The sequence below is a fragment of the Gymnodraco acuticeps genome, unplaced genomic scaffold, assembly GCF_902827175.1.
Source record: "Gymnodraco acuticeps unplaced genomic scaffold, fGymAcu1.1, whole genome shotgun sequence".
NCBI classification, from domain to species: Eukaryota; Metazoa; Chordata; class Actinopteri; order Perciformes; family Bathydraconidae; genus Gymnodraco; species Gymnodraco acuticeps.
In genome coordinates this window covers 1,042,574-1,067,747 of record NW_022989942.1, presented here as the reverse complement: position 1 = coordinate 1,067,747, position 25,174 = coordinate 1,042,574, and the positions used below count along the sequence as shown (strand labels likewise).

The following is a 25,174-nucleotide window of genomic DNA, read 5'->3' as shown; positions in this document are numbered from 1 at the left end:
ACGACACCCAATTAATTCTGTCCTTTCCCCGCTCAGAGACCCAGGTCGTCGCACGCATCTCTGCTTGTCTAGCTGACATCTCTCAGTGGATGTCTGCTCATCACCTCAAGCTCAACCTTGACAAGACTGAACTGCTTTTCCTTCCGGGAAAAGATTGTCCCACTCTTGACCTGACAATCAACATCGGCACCTCTGTTGTTTCCCCGACTCAGACTGCAAGGAATCTGGGTGTGACCCTAGATAACAAACTGTCCTTCACTGCAAACATCGCTGCTGCAACCCGTTGCTGCAGATACACGCTTTACAACATCAGGAAGATACGTCCCCAGCTGACCCAGAAAACAACGCAGGTTCTGGTCCAGGCTCTCGTCATCTCACGCCTAGACTACTGCAACTCCCTCCTGGCTGGTCTACCTGTATGTGCCATCCGACCTCTGCAGCTCATCCAGAATGCAGCGGCTCGTCTGGTCTTCAACCTTCCAAAATGTTCCCACACCACTCCACTCCTCCGCTCACTTCACTGGCTTCCGGTAACTGCTAGAATCCACTTCAAGACACTGGTACTTGCGTACCATGCTGCGAATGGATCTGGCCCTTCCTACATCCAGGACATGGTTCAACTGTACACCCCATCACGTGCACTACGCTCTGCATCAGCCAAACGACTCGCTGCACCCTCGCTGCGAGGGGGACCCAAGTTCCCATCAGCAAAAACACGTGGGTTTGCTGTCCTGGCTCCAAGATGGTGGAATGAGCTCCCCATTGACATCAGGACAGCAGAAAGCTTACACACCTTCCGGCGCAGACTGAAAACTCATCTCTTTCGAGCGATAGAATTACTAACAAAGAACTGCTAACAGAGCACTTATATACTAATAAAGGACTGGCTTATCTAAAGCCAGTTGAGTAGCACTTGAAATGTTTGGCTCTATGAAACCTGATGTACTTATATGATTCTGTTTTCTTCAAGGTTGTGTCTTCCTGGTCGAATGTACTTATTGTAAGTCGCTTTGGATAAAAGCGTCAGCTAAATGCAATGTAATGTAATGTAATGTAAGCACTCCTTGTATAGTAAATGTGAAATTGCACACTCCTTAATTATATTTATATCTAATAAACAGTTGAAAGGTTTCACTAATCATTCTAAGGGAACAGGATTGCAGACATAAACTAGAATTACACTGGAGAGGGAAATATATATTCTCCCATTTTCCCCTTTAAACTGTGGGTTTTCTCTGGAAGTTATTCCTTGTACGATGTGAGGGTCAAAGGACAGTGGGTGTCGTATTGTCATACTGATATTCTGTACAAACTGTGAAGACCACTGAGACAAATGTAACATTTGTGATATTGTGCTATATAAATAAACATTGATTGATTGATTGATTGATTGATTGATTGATAGTGAGTGATCAGACAAAGTAAGGTGTCTTACCTTGTCTGTGAATTTGTCCAGGTTTTCCTGCAGGAAGTGAACAGCCTCATATATTCGAGCAGGGATAGAGGAGAGAACCACATCGAGGCTTGGCTCCGTGCTGAAGCTAGAGGTCACCTGGATCATGGTGTCTGAATGGAGGAAATAGGAAGAGACATATTTTTGGATAAACTCAGAGGTTTTTTGGGAACAATACTAGATTAGTCTCAAGTCTCTTTGGTCACAAAATAGTATAAGTGACCAAGTGCCACATAAGAAGGACTCTGCACTGTACCAGTTATTGTTCAAGGCCTTATTACTTCACAGTTTTACGACACATAATTTTTTTTTGACTTGCAAAATGATCTTTTAAATTGAAAAACATCATATGTGTAATTCGTGGCACAATTCAAACGGGATCGAAAGATAATCTTTCTCTCTCCATTGACTTCAATACATAATTTTTTCGAAATAAGGTCCCTTGGAGGTCCACCGGAAGGGGAGGGACTTCGCCACTCTATACACAGCCACTGAACTGATTACCCAAGATCCTCAGCTATGGTTTAAGCTCGCTGATTGGATGTTTTAGCCGCAATGCATGTAGGGATATGGTGTTCATGCCATATCAAATCCAAAAAACTTTTTTTTAAAAAGAAAATAATACTTTATTCCGATTGTTTTTGCTTTTCTCTTTGAAAGTCATCACATAACGGCATTGTAATACACGGTTCGGCTGCATTACATATTACAGATCTGCCGTAGTTCTTTATTTATAGAGCCCTGATGAGAAGACCTTTGAAAAAACTGGAAGAAATGCCGCCGAAACTGAATACTTGACGTGGATCATAAATATATCAACAATTAAACAACATCTTCAATTTCTCTTCACACAATACGTCTCCTTGCAGTATCAACACTAATTCGGCTGACTTTTACATTTGATCTAATTCGTAGATAGGTTATATTTACACCATAACGATGCACAGCTGATATAAAAGGACTTGTAGTTTTTAAAGATATTACTGATTTTCTTTGAATATAAGAATGTAAATACTGAGTCTGAAATAATATAGCAATATGCTGTAAAATTATGTGAAAGCATGAATAAAACTACACATCTTCAGATGTCGTACATACATAAGTGTCCTACACTAATAAAGCATGTTATTGAATTATTGTTTTGATGTGTTATATTTGATGAAAAAAATATTAAGAGTACATTATTTCATAGGGGGAAAGTAGGTCAATGATAGAAATATAGAATATAAAAAATCAAGAAGATACTATAAGTGATCTCTACAATAAAACAGTTTAGTGCAGGATGTACAAAGATATTAATAGGAAGATGTGCAAAACAGAAAAACGAATTAACCTTTATTTAAACATTAAATAATACTTTAGATCAAGGTCTTCTTTTATATAAGAAAAAAGCTTTGGGGGTATCAACAAAAATATTAAGCCTGACAAAGTACTTAACGTCTAATATATTGCTTTCCTGCAATGTTAACTATGTTGAAGCACTTATTTTAACTGATATTATACATATGAATTATACTCTTATGTATGTAGATAGTATAAGAAATGTGCAGAATATGACAGTTTAATGGTGGAGGTATACACACATATTGATAGATGTCTTGTAATGTACTGTTGAGGAACCTCAGCTGCGACCCAAGTTTTTCATTCATTGCATAACTACACCATAGTTGTGTATATGTCAATAAACCTTAGAACATCTTGAAATCTTGAAAGGGATGTGAAAAGTAGCCATTATACAGTCTTTAATTAATTATTAGTAGAGAATAACGAGTAACGAATATACTTTATTACTCGTTTCCATTCATGTCAATTGCAGATAAATGTTTAGTCTTCTCAAGCACCAACTATCAAATATCTCTCCTGATTGTTGGCACTTGACAATCACCTTCCCTGAATTTTACTCAGGTGTAACTAAAGTTTGCTTTAAGGGTTGTTTATATTTCACATCATTAATCAGAATCTGCAAAGTAACTCAAATAAATGTAGTGGAATAAAAATACCAGGTTAACCTCTGAATTGTAGTGGAGTAGAATTACAAAGTAACAATGAGCTGTCATGTGGGTATATATTAATGCTGCGCATTATGGACACAAGCGATTTTCACCCATTTATTAATTATATGTTTTACATTTGATAACACCAATGTGTTTAATACTGGCAACTTCTAATTGTGGGAAACATTTAAACGTTCAGTAGAGACGTCCCATAGAACATTTTGCAAAACACAATAGCCAGCATGTATAGTTCTGGGGGGGGGCGTTCGATTCCAGTTTTGGATAGTCTGGCGTGGTTTCGTTCCATTTCAAACAGCTGTTTGACGCTCGGCGTAACCTTGGCGCACTGCCACTCCAACATCCAATCCCAGAGCTTGAAGATTAATCACGGGGACAGTAGTCCTAAACGATAGCTGGGGATTATGGGTAGTGTAGTGTCTTCGGCCATCCTAAACTCAAAAATGTTTTTCGGATTTGATATGGCATTAACACCATATCCCTACTGTACATGCATTGCGGCTAAAACATCCAATCAGCAAGGGAAAATCGTGTTGGTGAACTCGTATCAATAGATTAAATGTCGTGACTATAACACGAAATGCCTTGAGACTGGGTTGAAATACGTCATAAGCAGAGGGCAAATATTTTTAGCTGGAAAAAAGGGAAGGCATGAACATTGTTCAAATCTTATCAAAATATATCATGCAGGGATATGATAAATAAAATGAAACATGATTCAAATGATTCAATCCAATGGCCCAAAATGACTACCAATGTCTCTTCAAAGACGTCAAACTCCATTAAAAAAAACTGTAATTTTAGCACGCAGAACACAGGAGTTGCTGCCAGGATAGTTGGGTATGTTGTGTAATTGTGTGAATTCAAACTAACCAAACTTTGATTTGCATGCTGTCACACTGACTATAGATAAGTAACTCATACAACCCCACTTCACCCATCCAAACCACCCCTTCCATCTCTGAGTCTCACCTATAAGGTTCTGCCACTCCGGGTCCAGGTCAGCTTGGTTGGCCAGGCAGCCCTTCATGACGTTGGAGCAGTAGTTGGAGCAGGGTTTGAGGGAGGCCGTGCCGCGGCAGTGGGGGCAGTACACCAGCTTCATCAGGGCCTTTGTACACTCTGGACTCAGATGAACCTGGAGAGGTTAAAAAAAAAAATATTAGTATCATCAGAGTCAGTAGTGAAAGAAGGGCATTTAATACTGCAAGAGTATGCTTTACTACAGTCCCGATTCTTCTTCTATCCCTTTAATGCACTGTTGATATGCACAGTAGTGCATTGTGGTTGTTTAGCTCTTTCCTTCTCCTTTCCATTGGAGACTTTTCTCCATGAGGGACATGTACACCAGTATTAACAGCTTAAGGAACATGATGAACAGTAGAGGGCAGTATTGTAAAATGATATGGGACACAAGAGAACAGAAAAGCTGTGATGGCCTTCCTTATCTTCATACAGTCCAGGGTTTCTGTTACACTGTCAGCTTCTGAGTCGTGAAAGGTGTCCAGTTCAACAGTGGCATTTTTTGTAACAACTATCCTGCAGAGATGTTATAGACGGACACCTCTAAGAAGGGGGGAAGGTAGTAGAGGTATTACACCATGTATGATAGCAATATGTAAGATCCAGTTTTGCTTACTATTGTAAAAGCATGCTATGCAGTTTTTCATATTTGAAGGCATATTCTGACCAGCCTTCATGCATTTATTTCTGTGCAGTTTGAAAATCAGTCCACCAACTAGAGTTTTATGTAATCCATCACTGTCAACATCAAGTCTGCATTCATTTGTGTCATGATAGTACATCACGGTTGAGCTGAAGTAAAAAGTCTGCCCTCATGACAATGGTGTAGCTATTATCAAGCAGATTTAAATAGAATCGTATTTATGCCTGGTACTGTAAGGATATTCACATTTATGCATGATAGAACAAACACCCAGTCACATCAGTCACTTGTCTCTGAATGTTGGGAAATAACTGCATTGAGAGCTAGATAAACATCCTCACACCCATTTATGACAGCAAACTGTAGTCGTCAAAATTATAGCTTTGTTCTGATGGCAACGTCTGGAGCTTAATTTTCTGATTACCTTCTTTTTTCTTTTTTTTTAGGGTGGAGACATTTTTATCTGACAGTTTGGGTGTGACAAACATTCATCCATCATATCTGATTTGTGATTTCCTAGTAAGCAGCCTAGCAGTTTTTTCAAACAGACATGATTTTCTGTAAATAATACACAAACTCTCATCAAAAACTCATCCTGTCTCTCTCGGTCTGACTCACTCTTTCTCTGTTTACGTCTTATGTACACATACCCACCCACCCACACACACACACACACACACACACACACACACACACAACACACACACACACACACACACACACACACACACAACACACACACACACACACACACACCACACACACACACACACACACACACACACACACACACACACACACACACACACACACACACACACACACACACACACACACACACACACACACACACACTCTTCACCCTAAAATTAATGATTCCCGGGACCTCCATTATGTCCCCATAAGGGAGGTGAGTCCCCACACGTGACTGTGTAAACAGATGTAGGTCTCCACAAGGATAGTAATGCTAGGCAACACACACAACACACACACACACACACACACACACACACACACACACACACACACACACACACAGACTCTCACCTGGGATACCTTCCTGACCACCTCTCCGCTGATGATCAGCCCCTGGACAAACGACCTGGCTGTGACAAAAGCACGGATCAGCTTCGCCTTCATGTCCCGCGGGACGTCACCAAATGGCCGCAGCGTCTCCTGTTGCTTAGCAACACATTCAAGATAGTCGTCTGACAGGGTGACCTGCGAGAGGTGACAGGGAGGGAAAATGAAGATGTTATTAGTTATTTTGTTTTTGCCTGCTACAAAGGTCACCGGCCAGGAACATTGTGATTATATAAGCCTTGTAGTTTAACAAAGTATGGCACTATAAGAGATTCAGAAATGCATCTACTCTCCATGCCACTGGTTATCCATTTAAAAATAATAAAATATGAGGATTCAAGACAGGTGATGGGTCTAAAAATTTAACTTTTGGAAAATTATTTTCCTTATGAGTCAGAAATAAAGCAGGAACTGAAGAGAGGGAGAACAGTTAGCAGCTGAATGGATCAGGAGAACTAGTTCACCAAATCCTTTAATCGTGTCGATTAACATTTCAAGCACTCCCATTTGAATATAATTTGGTTTATTTCACATGATCCTTATCAAGATTTTATTAAATATCCAAAACAGAGGCCATAATGTGAACACGTATTTAGAAGGTCACTCTGGTTTCTGCTTTACTATTTAAATGATTATCTTTTCATCATCCTGTACATCACCAGTCCCTTTTTCATAATGTGGCATAATGTCTTCTACTTTCACTTCTTCACTCACATCTGTAGGAGCAGAGATTTTAAAGGTGCGCTCCAGGAGTTGGGACCAGAACTCAGTGAGGGTCTCGTCCAGGTTGAGAGCGGAGCCCCTGTAATACTGTCGCAGGTCGGTGTAGAGATCTGCGTAGAGACGCGTGTTCTGGGAGTACAGGGGGCCGAGTGGAGACAGCACCTCCTGCAGGGAGCGCTCAGAGCGGCCGTGCAGCTCAGTGAAGTAGGCTGGAGGAGGCGAGAAGAGGACAGACAGAAGGAGAAGAGAAATAAGGAGAGGAGAAGAAAACAACAACAATAGAGATGAGGAAAGGGGTTGTTTCTTCACAGTATTTATTTGTTCTGTCTACCTGACTGTTGTAGGTCAAGCATTCACTCCGTTTAACTCAGTGTTTGCCTTCACAAACTCCTACACCTGGTGAATCCTGTATATATTGGTGCTAGGTGTGTAGCGTACAGTGGGTTTATTACACTGTTTCCTCTGTAAACATCACTAAGAAAGTGAAGAGACAGTGAAGTTGTTTGCCGTAAAACTAAAACTCTCTGTACAGCTGAGAGACGGATGATTATTCTCTGTGAGTTTTTCGATATGTGCGTCCCCTTTTACTTTACACACACTGATTTGATTCATTGTTAGTGAAAAAATATGGATTAATGCAGTATCATTTTATTTTGTAGAAATGTATCCAATAACTAGCAATTTCAATTCTTATGGAGGATAATTAATCCAATCCAACTTTATTTATATAGCACATTTAAATACAACAGAGTTGACCAAAGAGCTGTACATCAATAAATATATAAAAAGCAGCCTAAATACATTTAGACAAAACCAATAGGAGAAAAAACAAATGTAAACACGCGAGACCATAAATAAATAAAACCATACTTATAACCACAGACTGAAAAACTCCCATACTATGTAAAAACAATATAAAACACGAGAAAATAATTAATGCCATTTAATGTACCAGATTTAAATATTCAACCCATTTATTTTACATTTAAAGGTTTCCCAGAAATGTCTCTTCGCAGTCAGGTGGATACAGAGCAATAAAGAGGTCAAACTGAAAGAATAAGAGCGTCAGCTCGCTGTCTCTGCAGTAAATTGGTCTGGGCTTTTCCCCCCCGTGCTTCAAAGGCTGTGGACCGGTGCCAGCCCGTTCTAACCACAACCAGATGGGCGGACACATTACTGCTACTGAGGTGGCCCGCTACCTCCAGACTAATAATACTGTCCTCCTCCGCTGACAAGTCCTCCTGCTTCTCTTTTTTCTATTTTCTGCTTTTATTTTTCATTTTTATTTTAAAAGACTCTACTAATGACACATTTCTCACTTGCTGCATTTGTCTGTCTATCTGTTGTTAGTGGTCGCACTCAGTCTTTCCTTCTCCTTCCATCACTTTCTTCCTCTGATGTGCAGCGATCTGCAGCCTCGGCTTCTCAGTGGGTCAACTGCTCATTAGCTGAACCAGCCACTGCCCCGGGGGACACCCCTCTGTGTGTGTGGTGTGTGTGTGTGTGTGTGTGTGTGTGTGTGTGTGTGTGGTGTGTGTGTGTGTGTGTGTGTGTGTGTGTGTGTGTGTGTGTGTGTGTGTGTGTGTGTGTGTGTGTGTGTGTGTGTGTGTGTGTGTGTGTGTGTGTGTGTGTGTGTGTGTGTGTGTGTGTGTGTGTCTTGGAGATCAGGGGATCGGCTTATCACGTTTCATTGTGTCTGGCTGACTCTGCTCTCATTATAACACCCAGTCAGGGGTCCCCTTGACGCACAGGACACATCCTCCCACACACACACACACACACACACACACACACACACACACACACACACACACACACAACACACACACACACACACACACACACACACACACACACACACACCATCATTATTGAAGCGGCAGTATTGAGCGCTAAGCACAGTCGGAGCTTGTACCAAACACAAATTTACAAATACAAAATATAGTAATGTCATACTCCTCTGGGCACACTGGTGAAGCTTTGGTATTGAGCTCAGCTGGTAATGAGCATCCATCATTTGAAAAAACACACACACACACACACACACACACACCCTACTTACTGTCAAAACTCCTGTGGAGAGCATTGAAGGCGGACTGCAGCGACCTGCCGGCCTCTCTGATCAGCCCCTCTGTTTCTCTGCTGCTGAGACCCGCCAGGTTCTCCTCCATGGTGGTGGTACAACAAGTCGGACCCTGAGGGCACATCCTCAGATGTTCACCTGGAAACATGGGGAGAAGACACAGTCAGAGTTAATTTACCTAATTGTTTTATTACATAATTCAATCACTGCATAATTCAGTTTTTTCCCATGCACATTAGCCACTAAATCAACAGCAATGTCAAATCAATTGAAGTTTATGACCAAGTAATTGCAAATGTAGCTTTTATTAACAACACTAGTGGAATGGCTTTATGTATCTATGGCGATGTCAGTCGATCACTCAATTTGTTCAAGACTAAACGATCTCAAAAACTATTGGATGGACTGCCATTAAATTCTGTTTTTTGATCCCGTGACTTTTTGTCTAGCACCAAGATGACATTTGTGGCTTTGAGAGAAATGTCTCAAATATCGAATTGATTGCCATGAATTTTTTTTCAAGATGTTGATGTCAACATCATGATGAATTCTAATTAAGTGTCCAATATTTTGGGGCATTACTGAATAAAGTTTACAGATAATTGAATGATCTACATTTGAAGTGCTGTAGAGCCCAACATTTAGTTACCATCCATCCCTTAAAATAATGTCTACTTATAACCTCTGTTGACATGTTTCAGGTCTACCCGTTGTGACCAGTTGAGCCAAAGAGGAATTGTTGTTTAGTTTGAAGTCAAATTGTCTAATCTATCAATAATTGAGCACTTAAGAACCAGTTTGTAGTAAATTCAGTACTTTAACTGTGGTTACTTGTATAAATTGATTTTCTAAAATGTGTTTAATTTTGACTAATTAAAATTGAATGCAGGACTAGAGTGTTTTTCCAACGTGCTTTTGCTGTTGCTACAGTAAAGGTTTTCAGTGGCTCTCACACAACAGCATCAATCATTAATGGGAAATCCTTTTATATTTAGTTACCGACCAAAAAAGCACTCTGTACAATAAATACAGAACACTTGATCTATACATAGCAACCGTTTGTTGTTCAGCAGTTCCGCTGTTCCATACCGACTGTTTGTTCTGTAGCCACATGTACCTTTACATAGAATACTGGGAATCACTGACAAACAGATTCAAATCAACTGTTTTCATGTTTCAATAATACGTTTAAGTTTGCAATTAAAACCTATGGGAGCCTGACAGAGGTGTTTTTTTCTTTCTTAGATAGATTTTATAGATCAAGTGGCAATATCACATTATATAAATACTGTTTATTAAAAGTAAAATTCCTACTAATATTGTATTATTACAGATTAAAGGTGGGGTAGGTAATTTTGGAGAAACCAGCTCGAATCTGCCACTTCCTACAGAGCCCCTCCTCCAACACACATGAACGCGCACATGACCAATGAGGGCACAAGATAAGTTTGTGCACAGATGGAAGGCTGACAGGCAGGTAGGCCATCCAGTTATTTTAGCCGGGCCGGCTCAGATGATTGGTAGTGCTTTTTACAGTATTACGGCTTCCACAGATGACATTTTTTTATGAATTTTTTGTCTAAGCACTTAAGATATTCATTGCTATCAGGATGTTAACAGCATTCCATGTAATATAACAAAAAGTGTATCTCGAGCCGGTTTCTCAAACTTACCTTTAGCTATTAGCTATAATCTGTAATATAAACTAAAAGTAATTGGTTTGGTTCAGTGTTGTTTAATGTGATGTATTAAAACAATTTAGTTTTTAAGCTTGTGGGTTATTTTTCTTAAACAATCCATCACATTATATAAATTAATGTTGACAATGTAAAATCTGAATCCGAAATATCCCCGTCATTTAAACTGTGATTTTAGCCTAAAATCTATATTTTAAGATGTCGAACAGGAGGCTAAAAACATGCTCACCTTCAGCTTTTAATCTATTCTTATGGGTTTACTCTCATGAGGAGAGAATACATAAACATATTTTTCACACATACACACACACATGCACACACCCACACAGAGACATGGACACACGCACATTTGACTTGACTCACACACACTTAGAGAGCAGTCTGCAGAATCAGTCTCTTGACAGACGGGATGTGTGTGTGTGTGTGTGTGTGTGTGTGTGTGTGTGTGTGTGTGTGTGTGTGTGTGTGTGTGTGTGTGTGTGTGTGTGTGTGTGTGTGTGTGTGTGTGTGTGTGTGTGTGTGTTGGGGGGCAGAATTTGTTCACCAGGGCAAGTGGAGCAGAAGAGCAGACGCCTTAATCATCTCTCTTCCATGAATCTTTCATTGCCACTGGCTGGCTGGTGTGTGTGTGTGTGTGTGTGTGTGTGTGTGTGTGTGTGTGTGTGTGTGTGTGTGTGTGTGTGTGTGTGTGTGTGTGTGTGTGTGTGTGTGTGTGTGTGTGTGTGTGTGTGTGTGTGTGTGTGTGTGTGTGTGTGTGTGTGTGTGTGTGCGCGTGGATGTGCGTGAGTGTGTATTTGACACAGAGACCGGCAGCCATAAAACAGGAAATAGCAGTTTATGTACCTCCTTTCTTTTTTCCTACATCCCTTTTCTGGGAAATGTTAAGATTCCTTTTGTCTTTAATATAAGAAAAGGTTAAGCTGGATTTGAACCCTCATACACACACACACACATGCACACACACACACACACACACACACACACACACACACACACACACACACACACACACACACACACACACACACACACACACACACACACACAGGCTTTCACCCCACAGATCAACAACAAAACATATTATAATATTCTCGTCTCTTAAGGGTCCCATGTCATGCTTTTCCGCTTATTACTCGTCCAATTGTGTGTTATGAAGGTTTTTATGCATGTGAACGGTCTGCAAAGTCACAAACCCTCAAAGTACACCCTGTAGCGAGTACAACTCTAACACAGAAAATACTTGTCTATGTTGTCCCAGAACGCCTCGTTGGAGATTTCTCTTTTTCTTCCTGGGTACAGTGACGTGCCCATACCCAAATGGACCCATTGGTCCAAATGGACCAATCCATGGAGCCGTTACGTTATGTCCACGGAGCCGTTACGTTAACACACACACACATTCAATATTTTCTCAGCTGCAGCTCCGCCAATTTCTCCTCCCTGAGACGGCGAGGCTGTGAGTCGGTGTGTGAGCACACACACAAACTCCCAGCCAGGCTGCGGGTGTGTGTGTGTGTTCGGGCTGGTTTCGGCCTGGGTTTTGCTGTGTCTCGCTGTCTCACAGACGGCCACTGGGCTCATAGGGAGGGGGGGGCAGGAGCTCCAACAAGCCGTTTAGGACAGAGTGAATACACATACTATACAGAGATGCTGTATGAGAAACCAATGTGATTTTGGAAAATTGCACAATATAAATCTATTCTAGTATACCTCAACAATGGAATTATGATCAGTAGAAATGGCCATGACATGGGACCTTTAAGAAATCTTCAAGTGTCAAGAATAATAGATAGTTTTATTCTGAGACACTAAAACACTTCACTCTTCTGAACCCAAAATACATCAGACAAAATCACTTCCTGCTAAACAAACCTGTTTTCTACTGAACCTGTCAAGTTGGAAAAAGCTTTTCAAAATGTAACACCTCTCATACACTTTACCTGTGAATTTTCACACAACTCCTACCATCCTTTCACAAATAATTCCCAGAAAGCACTACTGCATCACCTGCACCTCTTTGTATTCATCAGTGATTGCTCATGTAACCATCAGAGGAAAATATTTTGTTTATAAAACTGTGTGTACGCTATTGAAAATGAAAAGCATCAATTAAACAATTAAATAACCCCACAATGGGTTCAGTGATTTTCACATAACTCAGACCACAGATAAGTTTAAGGTTGATTTGGAATTAACTTTTAAAAAGAACAAACAAATCAGTGTATTCTGTATATATGTTGCACTTCTTAGTTTAGACTATTTTCACTGGTTCTTCTGCAGTGATAACATTGGCGTTCTCCATAAGGTGTGAAATTATTGAATGAGTGAATCTTATTTTGAATTGAGTCACAGAATAAAAAAAAGAATGTTGGTGCATTGTTAAATGATGTCATTGGAGGGAATAAGGTAGTTAGACAACAGTGAGAGCAGTGTGCACATGTTATAGTTATATATATATTTGAAGATTGGGTTTAATAATGTAATAACTAGCTTTGCAAGATGAAGTTGAAGTATGTTTTCAGGGTTGCCAACTCTCACGCATCTGGCGTGTGACACACGCTTTCACTCTCAATCTCACGCTCTCACGCTGCCCAAACTATTCTCACGCCAAAAACAAGAATACCGAAGACTAGAAACGGTTTTGAAAACTTTTGTCAGGTAGTGATCGTCTTCTCAATAGAACATCTTTGATAATGTCTTCTGGCCAATCAGAATCAAGATAACGGCGTGGTGTTGATCCAGGAAGTCCCGACGGAGAATACTTTTGCTGTAGTACATCTCTATATAGCCTACATCGATACAACATTACGTGTTGATAGAAATCAACACGTAATGAAATAAGACCACGCGGTTTGATGATTGATAGGTGCAGGGACGTACACAGGTACGGGCTAATGTTGCCAGGGCAACGGCCCGTTTGGCCTTTTTGGCTGACCTGCCCCTCTGGAGAGAGCGAGAGTTTATTTTTATTTGTTCTGTTGTGGCCGAATCAACATGATCGAGGATCTCATTGTTTGACCTTAAGGGATATAGACACTGTGGCCCTAAAGCAACTGCTCCATTATCTGTATCAAATGCAGACATTGATGCCACCAAATGTCAAAAATAAAAATAGAAAGTACTACAAATAAACTGGAATTCATTTACATCTTAAATTATGAATATATATACACAAAAAAAGGTTTACAAATATCCAACCTTCAAATTGCTTTTTTAAATCAACACTGCTCTGCACACTTGCTAAAGAACATTTGTCTGGAAATCTCAATTCATTTGTAGGGCTGCATGAGTATGGCCAAAAGTATGGGAGTAAATCTCACTGTAAACTATTTAATCATCACCAAATTCTGTGTTATTATGACCGATCATAACTCAGATTTATGCAGACATATTTAGCATGGTGTACAGGGCCGCTTCTTGGCATAGGCGGTCGCCTAGGGCGCCAGATCTGGGGGGGGGCGCTGCGCTGGCAGCTCTGGGAGGGAAAAAAACATTTTTACTGTTTGCGCTCATCCTAATTTTCGGCCTTGATGTAACAACATTCATAATTAAGTCAAGGTAATACCCTTTTCACCCCGGTTACACTTTTCATTTGCCCTGTACGATGGACGCTTTAAGTGATGAAAGTGGGGGGTGTTGGCTTATCAGGCGTCCGCAGCTCACAGCCAAAGTGGGTGTGGGATCGAGCGAGAGAGATAAATGCAATTTATGTAAACAAATATTTCCAAGGCACTCTTTTATAATTATTGGGGTAAACAGGTTTGAAATCATTTCAATGTATACTATAGGACAGAAAACCAAAAATATCGTTTAAAACTTGAGAGATACAAAAATATGCATAAATAAACGTTAACTAGGTAAAATAAGATATGAATGAACAACAAAAATAAAATAAGTTGCATTTATTTGCTATTGGTTATGTTCACATACTTATTTGATTATTAAAATGTAAACCAATCTTTTTCATATGGGTATTTTACGGCCCGTCCACACAGCAGCGTGCGTTGAAAGCTTCACCATTCACTTTGAATGGGGTGACGTCACTTTGCTGGCGTGGCTCGCTGCAAAAGTTGAGCAATGTTCAAGTTTTGAAGCCACGGCAGAAGCGTCAGCCAATCGAATCATATGCCAGTACAAGCTCTAGCCAATAAAACCGCTGCTTGTATGTCAGGGGCGGGAGATTCATGTGATTGGTTGTTGGTCGAGTTTCAGACACGCCCGCCGGCAAGCTTCAACGCACGCCGCTGTGTGGACGGGCCGTTAGAGTTGTACCCCCTAGATCAGGTCTCTAGTAATGTGTGCTCTAAGTGCACCAGATTGAAGAATTTTACTCTAAATGTTCAAACATTTCTTCCCGGGGGGGGCATACCCCCGGACCCCCCTAGAGGATGTGATGTCCTCACCCCAATTAAAACATGTTCATATAATACTGAATACATTTGAAGCCTTTGATGTATATGACTTATGTCAATAAGTTTCTGTTTTTGTAGTGCATTGGTCTTTTGTAGAGATTTTTCATTTATTTTTTATATATTCTATTGTGTATTCCTTGGATACTTTTATTTGTTCTACTGAACGATTTTCTGGCAGGGGGGGGCGCCAGCTAAAATCTCGCCTAGGGCAACAAATTGGTTAGAACCGGCCCTGATGGTGTAGGAAACGGGCTCCGTGTTACAAGACGGGTCGGGGGTTTGGCGGTACCACTGCAGACTCTCTGCACACACACACACACCGCTGCAGACTCTCTGCACGAAGGAGCCACGGTGCTGCAGCTCCTGATCGGAGCAGAGACACACGTTCACTAAGCGGAAAAACGATATCCTGTCACAGAGATCTGCTATTTTAAATTTTAAAGTCAACACATATCGACCCTAAATAAAGTCTATATTAAGAACGAGAGATGTTTTGACATTATGGCTTAAACAAATGACAAATGAGCGAGGGCGATGACGTCAGAGCATCGTCCTATGTGCCGGGGCTGAGCCCCGGACAGCCCTGGACAGCCCTGGACAGCCCTGGACAGCCCTGGACAGCCCTGGACAGCCCTGGACAGCCCTGGACAGCCCTGGACAGCCCTGGACAGCCCTGGACAGCCCTGGACAGCCCTGGACAGCCCTGGACAGCCCTGGACAGCCCCGGCCCAATTTAACCCCTGGTTAGAGGTCCTATTTTATCAGTATGTCTGGACTGCACAGCAGTTACAATGGTCAAACTACATTAGAACAGAATTATCCCCATTTTGTCTTTAATAGTTACTAACATTAGATATTTTAATGAGATATGGACCGCAAAACAAAAAATGTCCCTGATTTTCATTTTTGAAATTAAGTCACCGAATGCAAGTAGTCGCCTTAGCTTATTTTGTTATGAGATGTGAATTACTGTTCAATTTAGTTGATGTAATAATCATTTGGTTCTTTTACATTAAAAAAAGGTCTTATATTTTTTTTTTTCGGGGGGAGGCCCTTTTTCCAGTTTAGAGCAATGCCCCTCCAAATGTCTGTGCACGTCCCTGGATAGGTGTGTGGGCTGTCTTTCATTTTGACACAAAGAACAATGGGGCCTATCCACCCTTATCCACAATGTAAAGTAATTCACACAGCCTCTTCCCTCTTCTCTCTGTGAGGAGCAGCAGGTTCAGCTTTCAGAACAAAGTAACAAAAAAATAAAATGGCATTACTTTTTTAAATATGTCGTGTATTTATTTATTTTTCTTCTCAAGAGAGTAGGCTACCAGAATGTGTATTTTATGTTAGTAACCTATTTCAAAACTAAAACAAAAAAAAGAATCCCCCCAGACCACCCTGCAGGGGTTGGGTTTTCAGCATGTCAACTCTTTCACCTGTGGAGAGATTGCAGGATTGGCTCCAGGTCGCCCTTTTTATTTACTACAAGACAAATGTGCCTTTTTATTTCATACAGTTCAATTTGGATTGAGACAGGGAAATAATCTAAACCTCACGTGTGGCGTTTCACTGTCAAGGGGAGCGTGTATGTAATTACATTGCAAATACTGACATGAGCCCCACCACTGTATGGGTTAGCCCTACCATAGATTACCCAACAAAAATACTCTCTCGCAACTGCCGACCCGTATTGCGCATGCTCAGATCTAAGAACCAGTAGAAATGATAAAAAAGTAAAAGTCTGCTGCTTATTGTTCTACTATGCCAAAATAGAGTCAAAGAGTATATGAGAGTGAGAGTGTGTTAATTAATATATTTGGCAGTTTGGAGTAAGTCTGTAGATTTGTTTGTGTGTGTGTGTTTCATGTATAGCTCTCACGATAATTAATTTTGTTGGATACATTTTCCCGGAAATTATTGCGATAAACGATAATATTGTCGGCACCGTTGTATGACCATTTTAGACCACTGACATAATGATAATATATAATAATAATTCAAGTACATCCTTTCAAACTGCTAGTCACATCCTCATGTAAATGGCAATTTATCGAGTTCATTTTTATTTATCGTACGATACGTCAATTCATTGCTTATCGCGACAGGCACACAATAAAACAGTGGAAACAAACATGTGTTTGACTTTCATTAGTGAATGAAACTTTGTGCCTTTTATAGTCTGTGTCAAATATTGTGTATTTGTATATATTGTATATATCCTATATATAGGCTATGCTAAGGTCCTGCTGCTGACACGATAGCAGTCATTTCGTGCGCATATGTAATTAAACCCATGATATCAAAATCTCACTCCAGCCAGGTACCCAAAGTTGGCAACCCTGATGTTTTTAATCTCAAAGTGGAGTATCAGGGTTACAGAAAATTAAACATTAGTATACAATAAGTAATCAAAAACAACCAACATCTTAACTCCAAACAAAAGCCATGGCACTTTTGTAGCAAACCAGTCTTAAAATGTCAACCGCTGCTGTAGAATAAAAAAATGCCTATCCAGAGGCTTCAAGCTGTCCAAAAAAAAGGTGTCAACAAAATGGCTTGATTAATGGCCGCAGCAGCATAATAGGTCATGTTTCAAATTCAAGCTTCACTTAAATCAACACCTCTGACACACTCTCCACAGAAATGGTGCACCATAACCAGAGGAAAAGAGGAGAGGGGAAAAGTGACATAGCAGAGATGTGAGCTATCAATCAAAGTCATTTAGCTTCCCCATGTCACCGCTCTGAAAACGTCTGAGAGCGCTACACAGTCGGGCAGAAACAGGACAGATTCCTCTGAGGCGGTTTAATCCAGACCATCAGAGCTACACATGTGGGTCAGAGACAGCAGACTGCATCTTTGAGCGCTCATGTGCTGCAGCTAATGTTAGCATTTAGTTGTTGGTTAGCTTACCAACCTAGACGTCGCAGGGCGTTTACCACAGACACTTACGCTTTACTGCATTCCTGGGTTGCTGGGTAATGGAAGCAGCTGGCATCCTGCTATAAAAACTTAATTCACTCGGAAAATACAGAACTTAGCACAGTAGTGCCACACAAACACATGTTCAAAAAGTCCGCTTGCCAACATGCTAATACATGCAAGCAGAGACATGCAGTTGAAAGGACTAGATCTGGGAATAAACGCCTTGCTCAAGGGCTTTGGGATGCGAAATGGAAAGGCTTTGGGCATCTGACTGCTCATAAAGAGTGACTGAATGAGACTATCAAAATGGTGGAAAATCTTTTAAGGCAAGACAATTTGAAGTGCTGCTGGGAAAACAGGAGAAGAGATAAAAGATTTGACATCTTCCGGCGCAAACTGAAAACTCATCTCTTTCGACTCCACTTCGAGCGTTAGAACTATTAACGAAGCACTTTTATACTAATAAAGGACTGGCTTACCTAAAGCCAGTTGAGTAGCACTTGAAATGTTTGGCTCTATGAAACCTGATGTACTTATATGATTCTGTTTTCTTCAAGGTTGTGTCTTCCTGGTCGAATGTACTTATTGTAAGTCGCTTTGGATAAAAGCGTCAGCTAAATGCAATGTAATTTGGGTCGGACCAGTTTCTAGGAGATTTGGTAGCTCGCATTGCTTTTTTTCCTCAACCTTTAGCATATAGGCTATTTTGTAAAGCTGCCACACACACTTCATTGACATTATACATTCCCAAGTGTCACATCAATAGTTGCCTTGAGAAGATGTTAATGGTTAAGCACTGTGGAAAACATTAAGGGTGGCACAGAGTGAGAAAGCGTGCACCTGGCCAATTGATGCTCAAGTAGGATTCTTGTGTTGCAGATTTTAGAAAGTAAAAACAAAGTCAGAAGAGGTTTCAGACGCAGTTTGAAATGCTAACAAGTTGTAGTCAACTTATGTGTAGTCTCTTCCCGATAAAAAGTAAAGTGGTGTCTAAACATCTGCGGTAAAGATTTCCACCAGCTATTATTGGCTCCTAGAGGGGACCTGATCAGCAGAAAGAGACTTCCTGCAGCCCTGTAAACAATGATGAAACTTGAGAGAGTGCAGCTACAGGAGAGACTCTCTCCCATCTGACTGATGCGAATTTGATGCTCCTGGCAGTTAAAATGGGTTGAAGGTAAAAAAAAAATAAAAAATCACTTTAAATGCTCTTGTCTAATCATTGCCCACTCATATTTTGAACATTCGTGGATGCAGGAAAAGGTCAGATTGGCTCCCATCCAGTACAATTCTGCTTCATATTAATGCAATCATCATCACAATCAACCCTGAATGCTTCTTAGCTCCATTACAGCCTTTTATCTTTGGCCACTGCTCAATTTATTTTCTTACATTTTACCCGCAGCACAGGGACTCAAACCGACAACGTTATGGCCTCAATCAGCTTTCCATAAACTCTGAGTCAAGAATGCAGTCAAGGCAACGTCTTGTTAAACCCAGATTACCCTGATTATTATATGAGAAATAGTTTATTCACCTTGTTACACTGGCATGAATCCTGATGAGGTAAATTCTTTAGTATTGATTATGTGGAGACGTCTGATGTAATATTTATGGGTATAAATTAATTTAAGGCTTGATATTGTGCCAAGTATAACATCAGAGTCTCCCACAGCCCTCCCGAGCTAAGTGCTGCTTTAGAGAAACTGCAGAGTCTTGTTCAGCTGCAAGGTATTTTTGCACTTAATCATTAGTATATCCACTTAATTAAAAACTTGTTTTCGGCTTGGCCTGCAGACGTTTAACAGCTTACACAGGTCGCCATGGAGACCACATCAAGACAACATTGCTTAGCCATTCATTTCCTCTTTCCATCAAAGGCATCTGGCTCTCACTTTCTTCTCCCTGTCACACCCTCCTGCTCGGTCTGCTTTTTATTCCCTGCATTCCTTGTGGCAGCCCCCACATACCTGAGCCCGCCTCAACAAGTCAGCCAGAAATCAAATCAGCACGTGTGCCAAGCAGGTGAACAGGTACGCTGCGCCAAACTGCAGGCGGACAGGAAGCCAGGCGGCAAAAAGCTCAATCCAAACCACTCAGTGACTGGAAGTGTGGCATTTACAGACCCTTCAGTTGTTATGTATCAAATGCAGGTCATTGAAAATGTTTTCTCTCAGTGATTGTGCTGTTATGTTAAATGTTTGTTATTTGTTTTTCATGTATTGTTTCTTGATATTTGTCTATGTTGATGTTACACATGGAGCTGTTGTGATGCAAGTCAAATTTCAGACTTTATCTGACAATTAAAGTATTATCGTATCGTATTATCGCATTGTATCGTATCGTATATACACAGCTTAGTTGTATACTGATCACTATTCAGAACATGTGACACGTTGTAAATACAGTAGTACAGACCGCTGTCAAGGACTATTATGACCGTTGCTAAGGAGGATCAAGAGAGAGAAAGGAAAAAAGGTTAAAACACGGAGCGCTGGGCGTCAGATAAATGAACAGAAGAAGGCAGACAGGAAGTAAACACTAACAGGAACACGGTATGGGCTCTGCAATGTTTAAGGACTTGTTAGTGGATCAGAAACTCATACATGCCAACCTTTCCAAATCCAAAAGAGGTAGGTTTGCGCGCGGCAAATGTGCACGCCCAAATTAGGTAATCAGAAGAAATGGAACCCCAGTAATTATAAACCAGTGTTTCTCAAACTTTTTCATACCAAGGACCAATTAAAAAACACTCGCGGACCACCTAACTCCACAAATATCCCAAAAACACATCGTTTTTCTAGAACAGATTACAAATCGCCTGAAAATAGTACAAACAAGTGGCAACATGTGTGACGAAGGTGTTGCGCTGGGCTATATCATGCAATTGAAAGTGAACTTAAGCTCGCTCCATTGCGGAGATATTCCCGCGAGAGTGCGGAAAACTTAAATAGATTAATTTATTTCAAATGTGAAATGTTACCAATATACTCACGGACCACTAGGGGGCGCTCACGGACCACCAGTGGTCCGCGGACCATACTTTGAGAAGTAATCACACTAAATACGCTACACACACACACAGAGCCGAGCTTGAATGACACAAGCACACGTTTATTTCCATGCAACTCTCTGATTGGTCTGGTGTCATGCCTCTGTTGCATTCACTGAACACGGGAAATTACAGTCCTGCGGTCCTCTCTTGTGTCATGATGAAGTTCACGTAAATCACGGTTAATGTAATATATTATTGAGGGAGAATTGTCCGGGGCTACAGAAAAAACATTCGGGGCTAAAGCCCCGAATGCCCAGGCCAGGCGACGCCACTGGCTCAGACACCTTTGACTACAGTAGAAGTACATTGAAACCATAGATTGAAACTCAAAGCAAACTCCCATCGAGCCAAACAAACTTTAATATTCAAATATTCTGGCAACACCCAGTTTAAATCAAAGACAGGACACTGTTGATACAGCAATTGATTTACACACTTGACAGCAACTGTCTGTTTATCTCTGTTTTGCAGTTTAATTAATGCATTTCTTATTTTTATAGTGTCATGGTGCTATACTTCTGGTTCGTATGAGAGACAGCGTTATTGGCTTGGCTCGGGGCTACAAACTGATTATTGCTATTCCCTCTCGTTCATGTTTAATCTTCATGGGAATTGTTGTTGTTTTCTCTCTGCTTAAAGAATGATTATACAGACGCAGCATCCAACGTTCATCGCCAACTGGAATGTTGTTTTAGGATCCTGTCATAATAACCTGATTTTGTGTTATTATTATTATTATTCGCTGCCAAATTCGATGGGTAATCACAATGTGAATTTGCATCCGCCTTTTAATGCACAATTTTATTTGCGTTTTTTTTTGTATGTCTTTCACTGGGAAGAAAAAATAACTGCATTAAAACAGTATGGCAACGGAAGAAACGGGATATATTTTGCTTCCTCCGACATCAAAACACAATGCCGATTGTTTTTAATTACTTGGTAAGATTCATACACCTAAAATGAAAAAGGACCTATTTCCATCACTTTGTGGGGTCTTATAAGACACACACACACACATACACAGATATACACACACACACACACACACTATCGACACACAAAAGGTAGTGAGACAGTGATTTGACATACAGTACACAGACATAATATCCTGAGGCTGTGGGTTACGCTAAATGGAATGTACACACAGGATAATCTCTTACTGTATCTTTCAGGCACACACACACACACACACACACACACACACACACACACACACACACACACACACACACACACACACACACACACAGCTTGTAATGTGTGGCGTAAAGCTTTTAACACATCAATTGTTGGTGTTTTAGAAAACTGTCAAACACAGATGCTAAAACACACTAGAAAATGAATTTCCTGCTGAAAATGTGTGCGAATGTTGTAAACTGTGTATATTTGTTGCTGAATTTAGCTGAAAATGCAGAAAAAGCTGAATATGTTATTAGTTTAATGGTCTCTGTAGCTGCTTTTGGCTACAAAAACCAAGTAAGTGTGTTGCTGAACTTAGCGGAGAAAGGCAGAAAAGTTAAATGATTTGAATCCAAATTGTTACAGCTCAAATGCATTGCAATGACTTTGTTGAAAACTTGAAAGTGAAATGTTAAACTGGAAGAGTAGGAAAAATAGTGAAGAAGCTTAATATTTAAAAGAAAAGGTTTAAAAAAAGGTATAAACAACAACATGTATAGCCTCAATGTCCTGAAATAGCTTAACAAGTTAATAGTTGAATGGTTTCTGTAGCTGAAAGTAGGCTGAAGGAGTTAGATATTAAATGTAAGTAGTAGTGAATGAATGTGGATTAAGAAGAGAAAATAAAGTAAAAACACTTTGAAAAGCAACAGAATATTTTAACGGCAAACGTTTGAACTAAAACCATACGTCACCAATAATGTATAACATATTTGTAAACAGCATTCACACTAATGAACATCGTAACTTACTTCACCAAGGTATGAATACATCTCTTTTTTTTTTTTTAAAGCCAGACATTGTAATTATAGCTTTAATCACAATAAAGTACCAAAATGGCTAAACTTTGCTGACCTGGGTAAAAATGTTTTTAGAAAGTTGCACTTTCTGTAATTGTATTCAATTAAAGACTACTTGTGTAGCGTGGAAAATACGAGATCAATTTTGCTATACTTGAGAAACTCAGGCGATGTTTCCAATATCTGGGATAGTCGAGGCATCTAGCTGGTTAAATGAGACGTGTAAATCCAATTACACTTTCAGCCCACTAAAGTGCTCCATCACACATCTAACCTGCAGCCACACTGCAGACTAATCCCTCTCACAGGTCGGCAATATAAGCTGGAGCTGAATCAGCACACTGTAAAGCATAACTGAAGTCTCTCCAATGACTAGTTTCCAGATGTTAGCCCGTTGCTCAACCTGTTTCAGCTGCTGACAAAGGAATACAACTACAGTTTGACAAACACTTCTCTTCAATTAAATGAACGAAACAGTCAAGTCTCTAGGTGATAATTCCTGTTTATTACAACACCAGTCATACTTTTAATCGCTCTGGCCATCATTTCAGATATACAAACAGTGCGTTCACCAAATTGCAGTAATTTGGAAATGTGCGTCAGCAAGAAATGCAAACAATCACAAATGTTGAACAAATGGTGCAGCTGTGTGTTTTCCTCCTAAACTGGTTATGGATGTCTGCCCCAAATTCAGTCCAATATTTGTTGAGACATGCCCCTCAAAAAACCAAAATGTCAAACTGCTGATGGCACTAAAGGAAAAGTCAAAGGATCACAGAAGTCAGAAGGTTTGTCCTTATGGGGATTTCAATTTGGATCAAGTGGTACTGGCTAAAAATGAATAAGATGAACTCTTGTAATGGAATGAAGTCACTGTTCATCATTATTCTAATTCAATTAATCAATGTTCAATGTCATGCAACACCCAATACTATGGGATAAAGCACTTTCTTTCAGGTGTTTTTAACTCCAATCTGGTCTAATTTATTTTTCCTCTTATGTTCACCACTCATCCCTCTTTTTCTTTTCTCCTTCCTCTCTCCCGCTGAGATGAAAGTCTGTTATAGGAAGTGATCTGGCACCGCGGTAACAGTCTGTCTCATAATAACTATTCTGACCTCTAACCCTTTAAACTAGTAAAGGATTTACATGTAGAGTACTATTGAAGTGCACTCATACTGTATAATCTACATGATACACGCAGAAAATAACAAGATACTGGGATCACGATTAAAAAAAAGTGTAACATCTGTGTTAGGAGATGTAACTACCACTCTGACACACACATATACACATACACACACATACACACGCCCTGAGTCTGCCCAGCCCTGCCATCACACACCACATCAAAGCGGCTTATTGCTTAGCAGTAAAAGTGGCGCACTGGTTTGAATTTATTCCCTTGAGTCAGACGTTTATTCGCTGCTTCCCTTTCTTAATGAGCGTCTTACAATAACCCTGTCACTTACTGCGGCAAATTACTGCTTCCTAAATCAGGGGCTGATGGTGCCTTTGTGTGTGTGTGTGTGTGTGTGTGTGTGTGTGTGTGTGTGTGTGTGTGTGTGTGTGTGTGTGTGTGTGTGTGTGTGTGTGTGTGTGTGTGTGTGTGTGTGTTTTCACCTCACACTCTCTTAAGGGCACCTGTATGTGATTTAGCGTTCCACATGGCCTTTCTCCCAAAGTACACTTTTACCTTTTTACTATCCACCCAAAGCGAGGGGCGGGGCGGAGGAAGAAGAGAGAGCCACGGAGCTGTAATGATGAAAGAGGAAAGAGATGGAGGGAAGATAAAGCAATAACATGGAAATGAAAGGAGAGGGAGCGGTGGGAGAGAGGAGATCAGCGGAAGAAGAAGCAGAGAGAGAAAAAAGGGGAAATGGAGTAAATTATAAAGCTGTAATCTACTTCTAAGTGTCTAATAAATCTCTAGTTTACATATTTTCCTTGTGATTTTGTGATTAAGTCACACTTGCTTATATATTCACGCTTTCTCATAAACTGACAGCGTAATTGATTGACACTTCATTGAACATGATTTTCTATCATCACAAAAATGACTTGCACTGCAGTTTTGTGACGGTTCATCAGA

The 25,174-nt window shown here is 40.4% G+C and overlaps 1 protein-coding gene across 1 annotated transcript in view; it reads right to left on the bottom strand.

The window, feature by feature from the left end:
- LOC117542462 (glypican-1-like) overlaps nt 1–25,174 on the bottom strand; it is a 47,765-nt gene that overhangs the window by 9,515 nt on the left and 13,076 nt on the right. The window contains exons 2-6 of the mRNA XM_034210155.1: nt 9,000–9,158; nt 6,929–7,146; nt 6,179–6,352; nt 4,438–4,603; nt 1,436–1,566 (exon numbers count right to left, since the gene is read on the bottom strand). Of these exons, the coding sequence (XP_034066046.1) occupies nt 1,436–1,566; nt 4,438–4,603; nt 6,179–6,352; nt 6,929–7,146; nt 9,000–9,158 (848 nt within the window). The remainder of the gene's footprint in view (nt 1–1,435; nt 1,567–4,437; nt 4,604–6,178; nt 6,353–6,928; nt 7,147–8,999; nt 9,159–25,174) is intronic.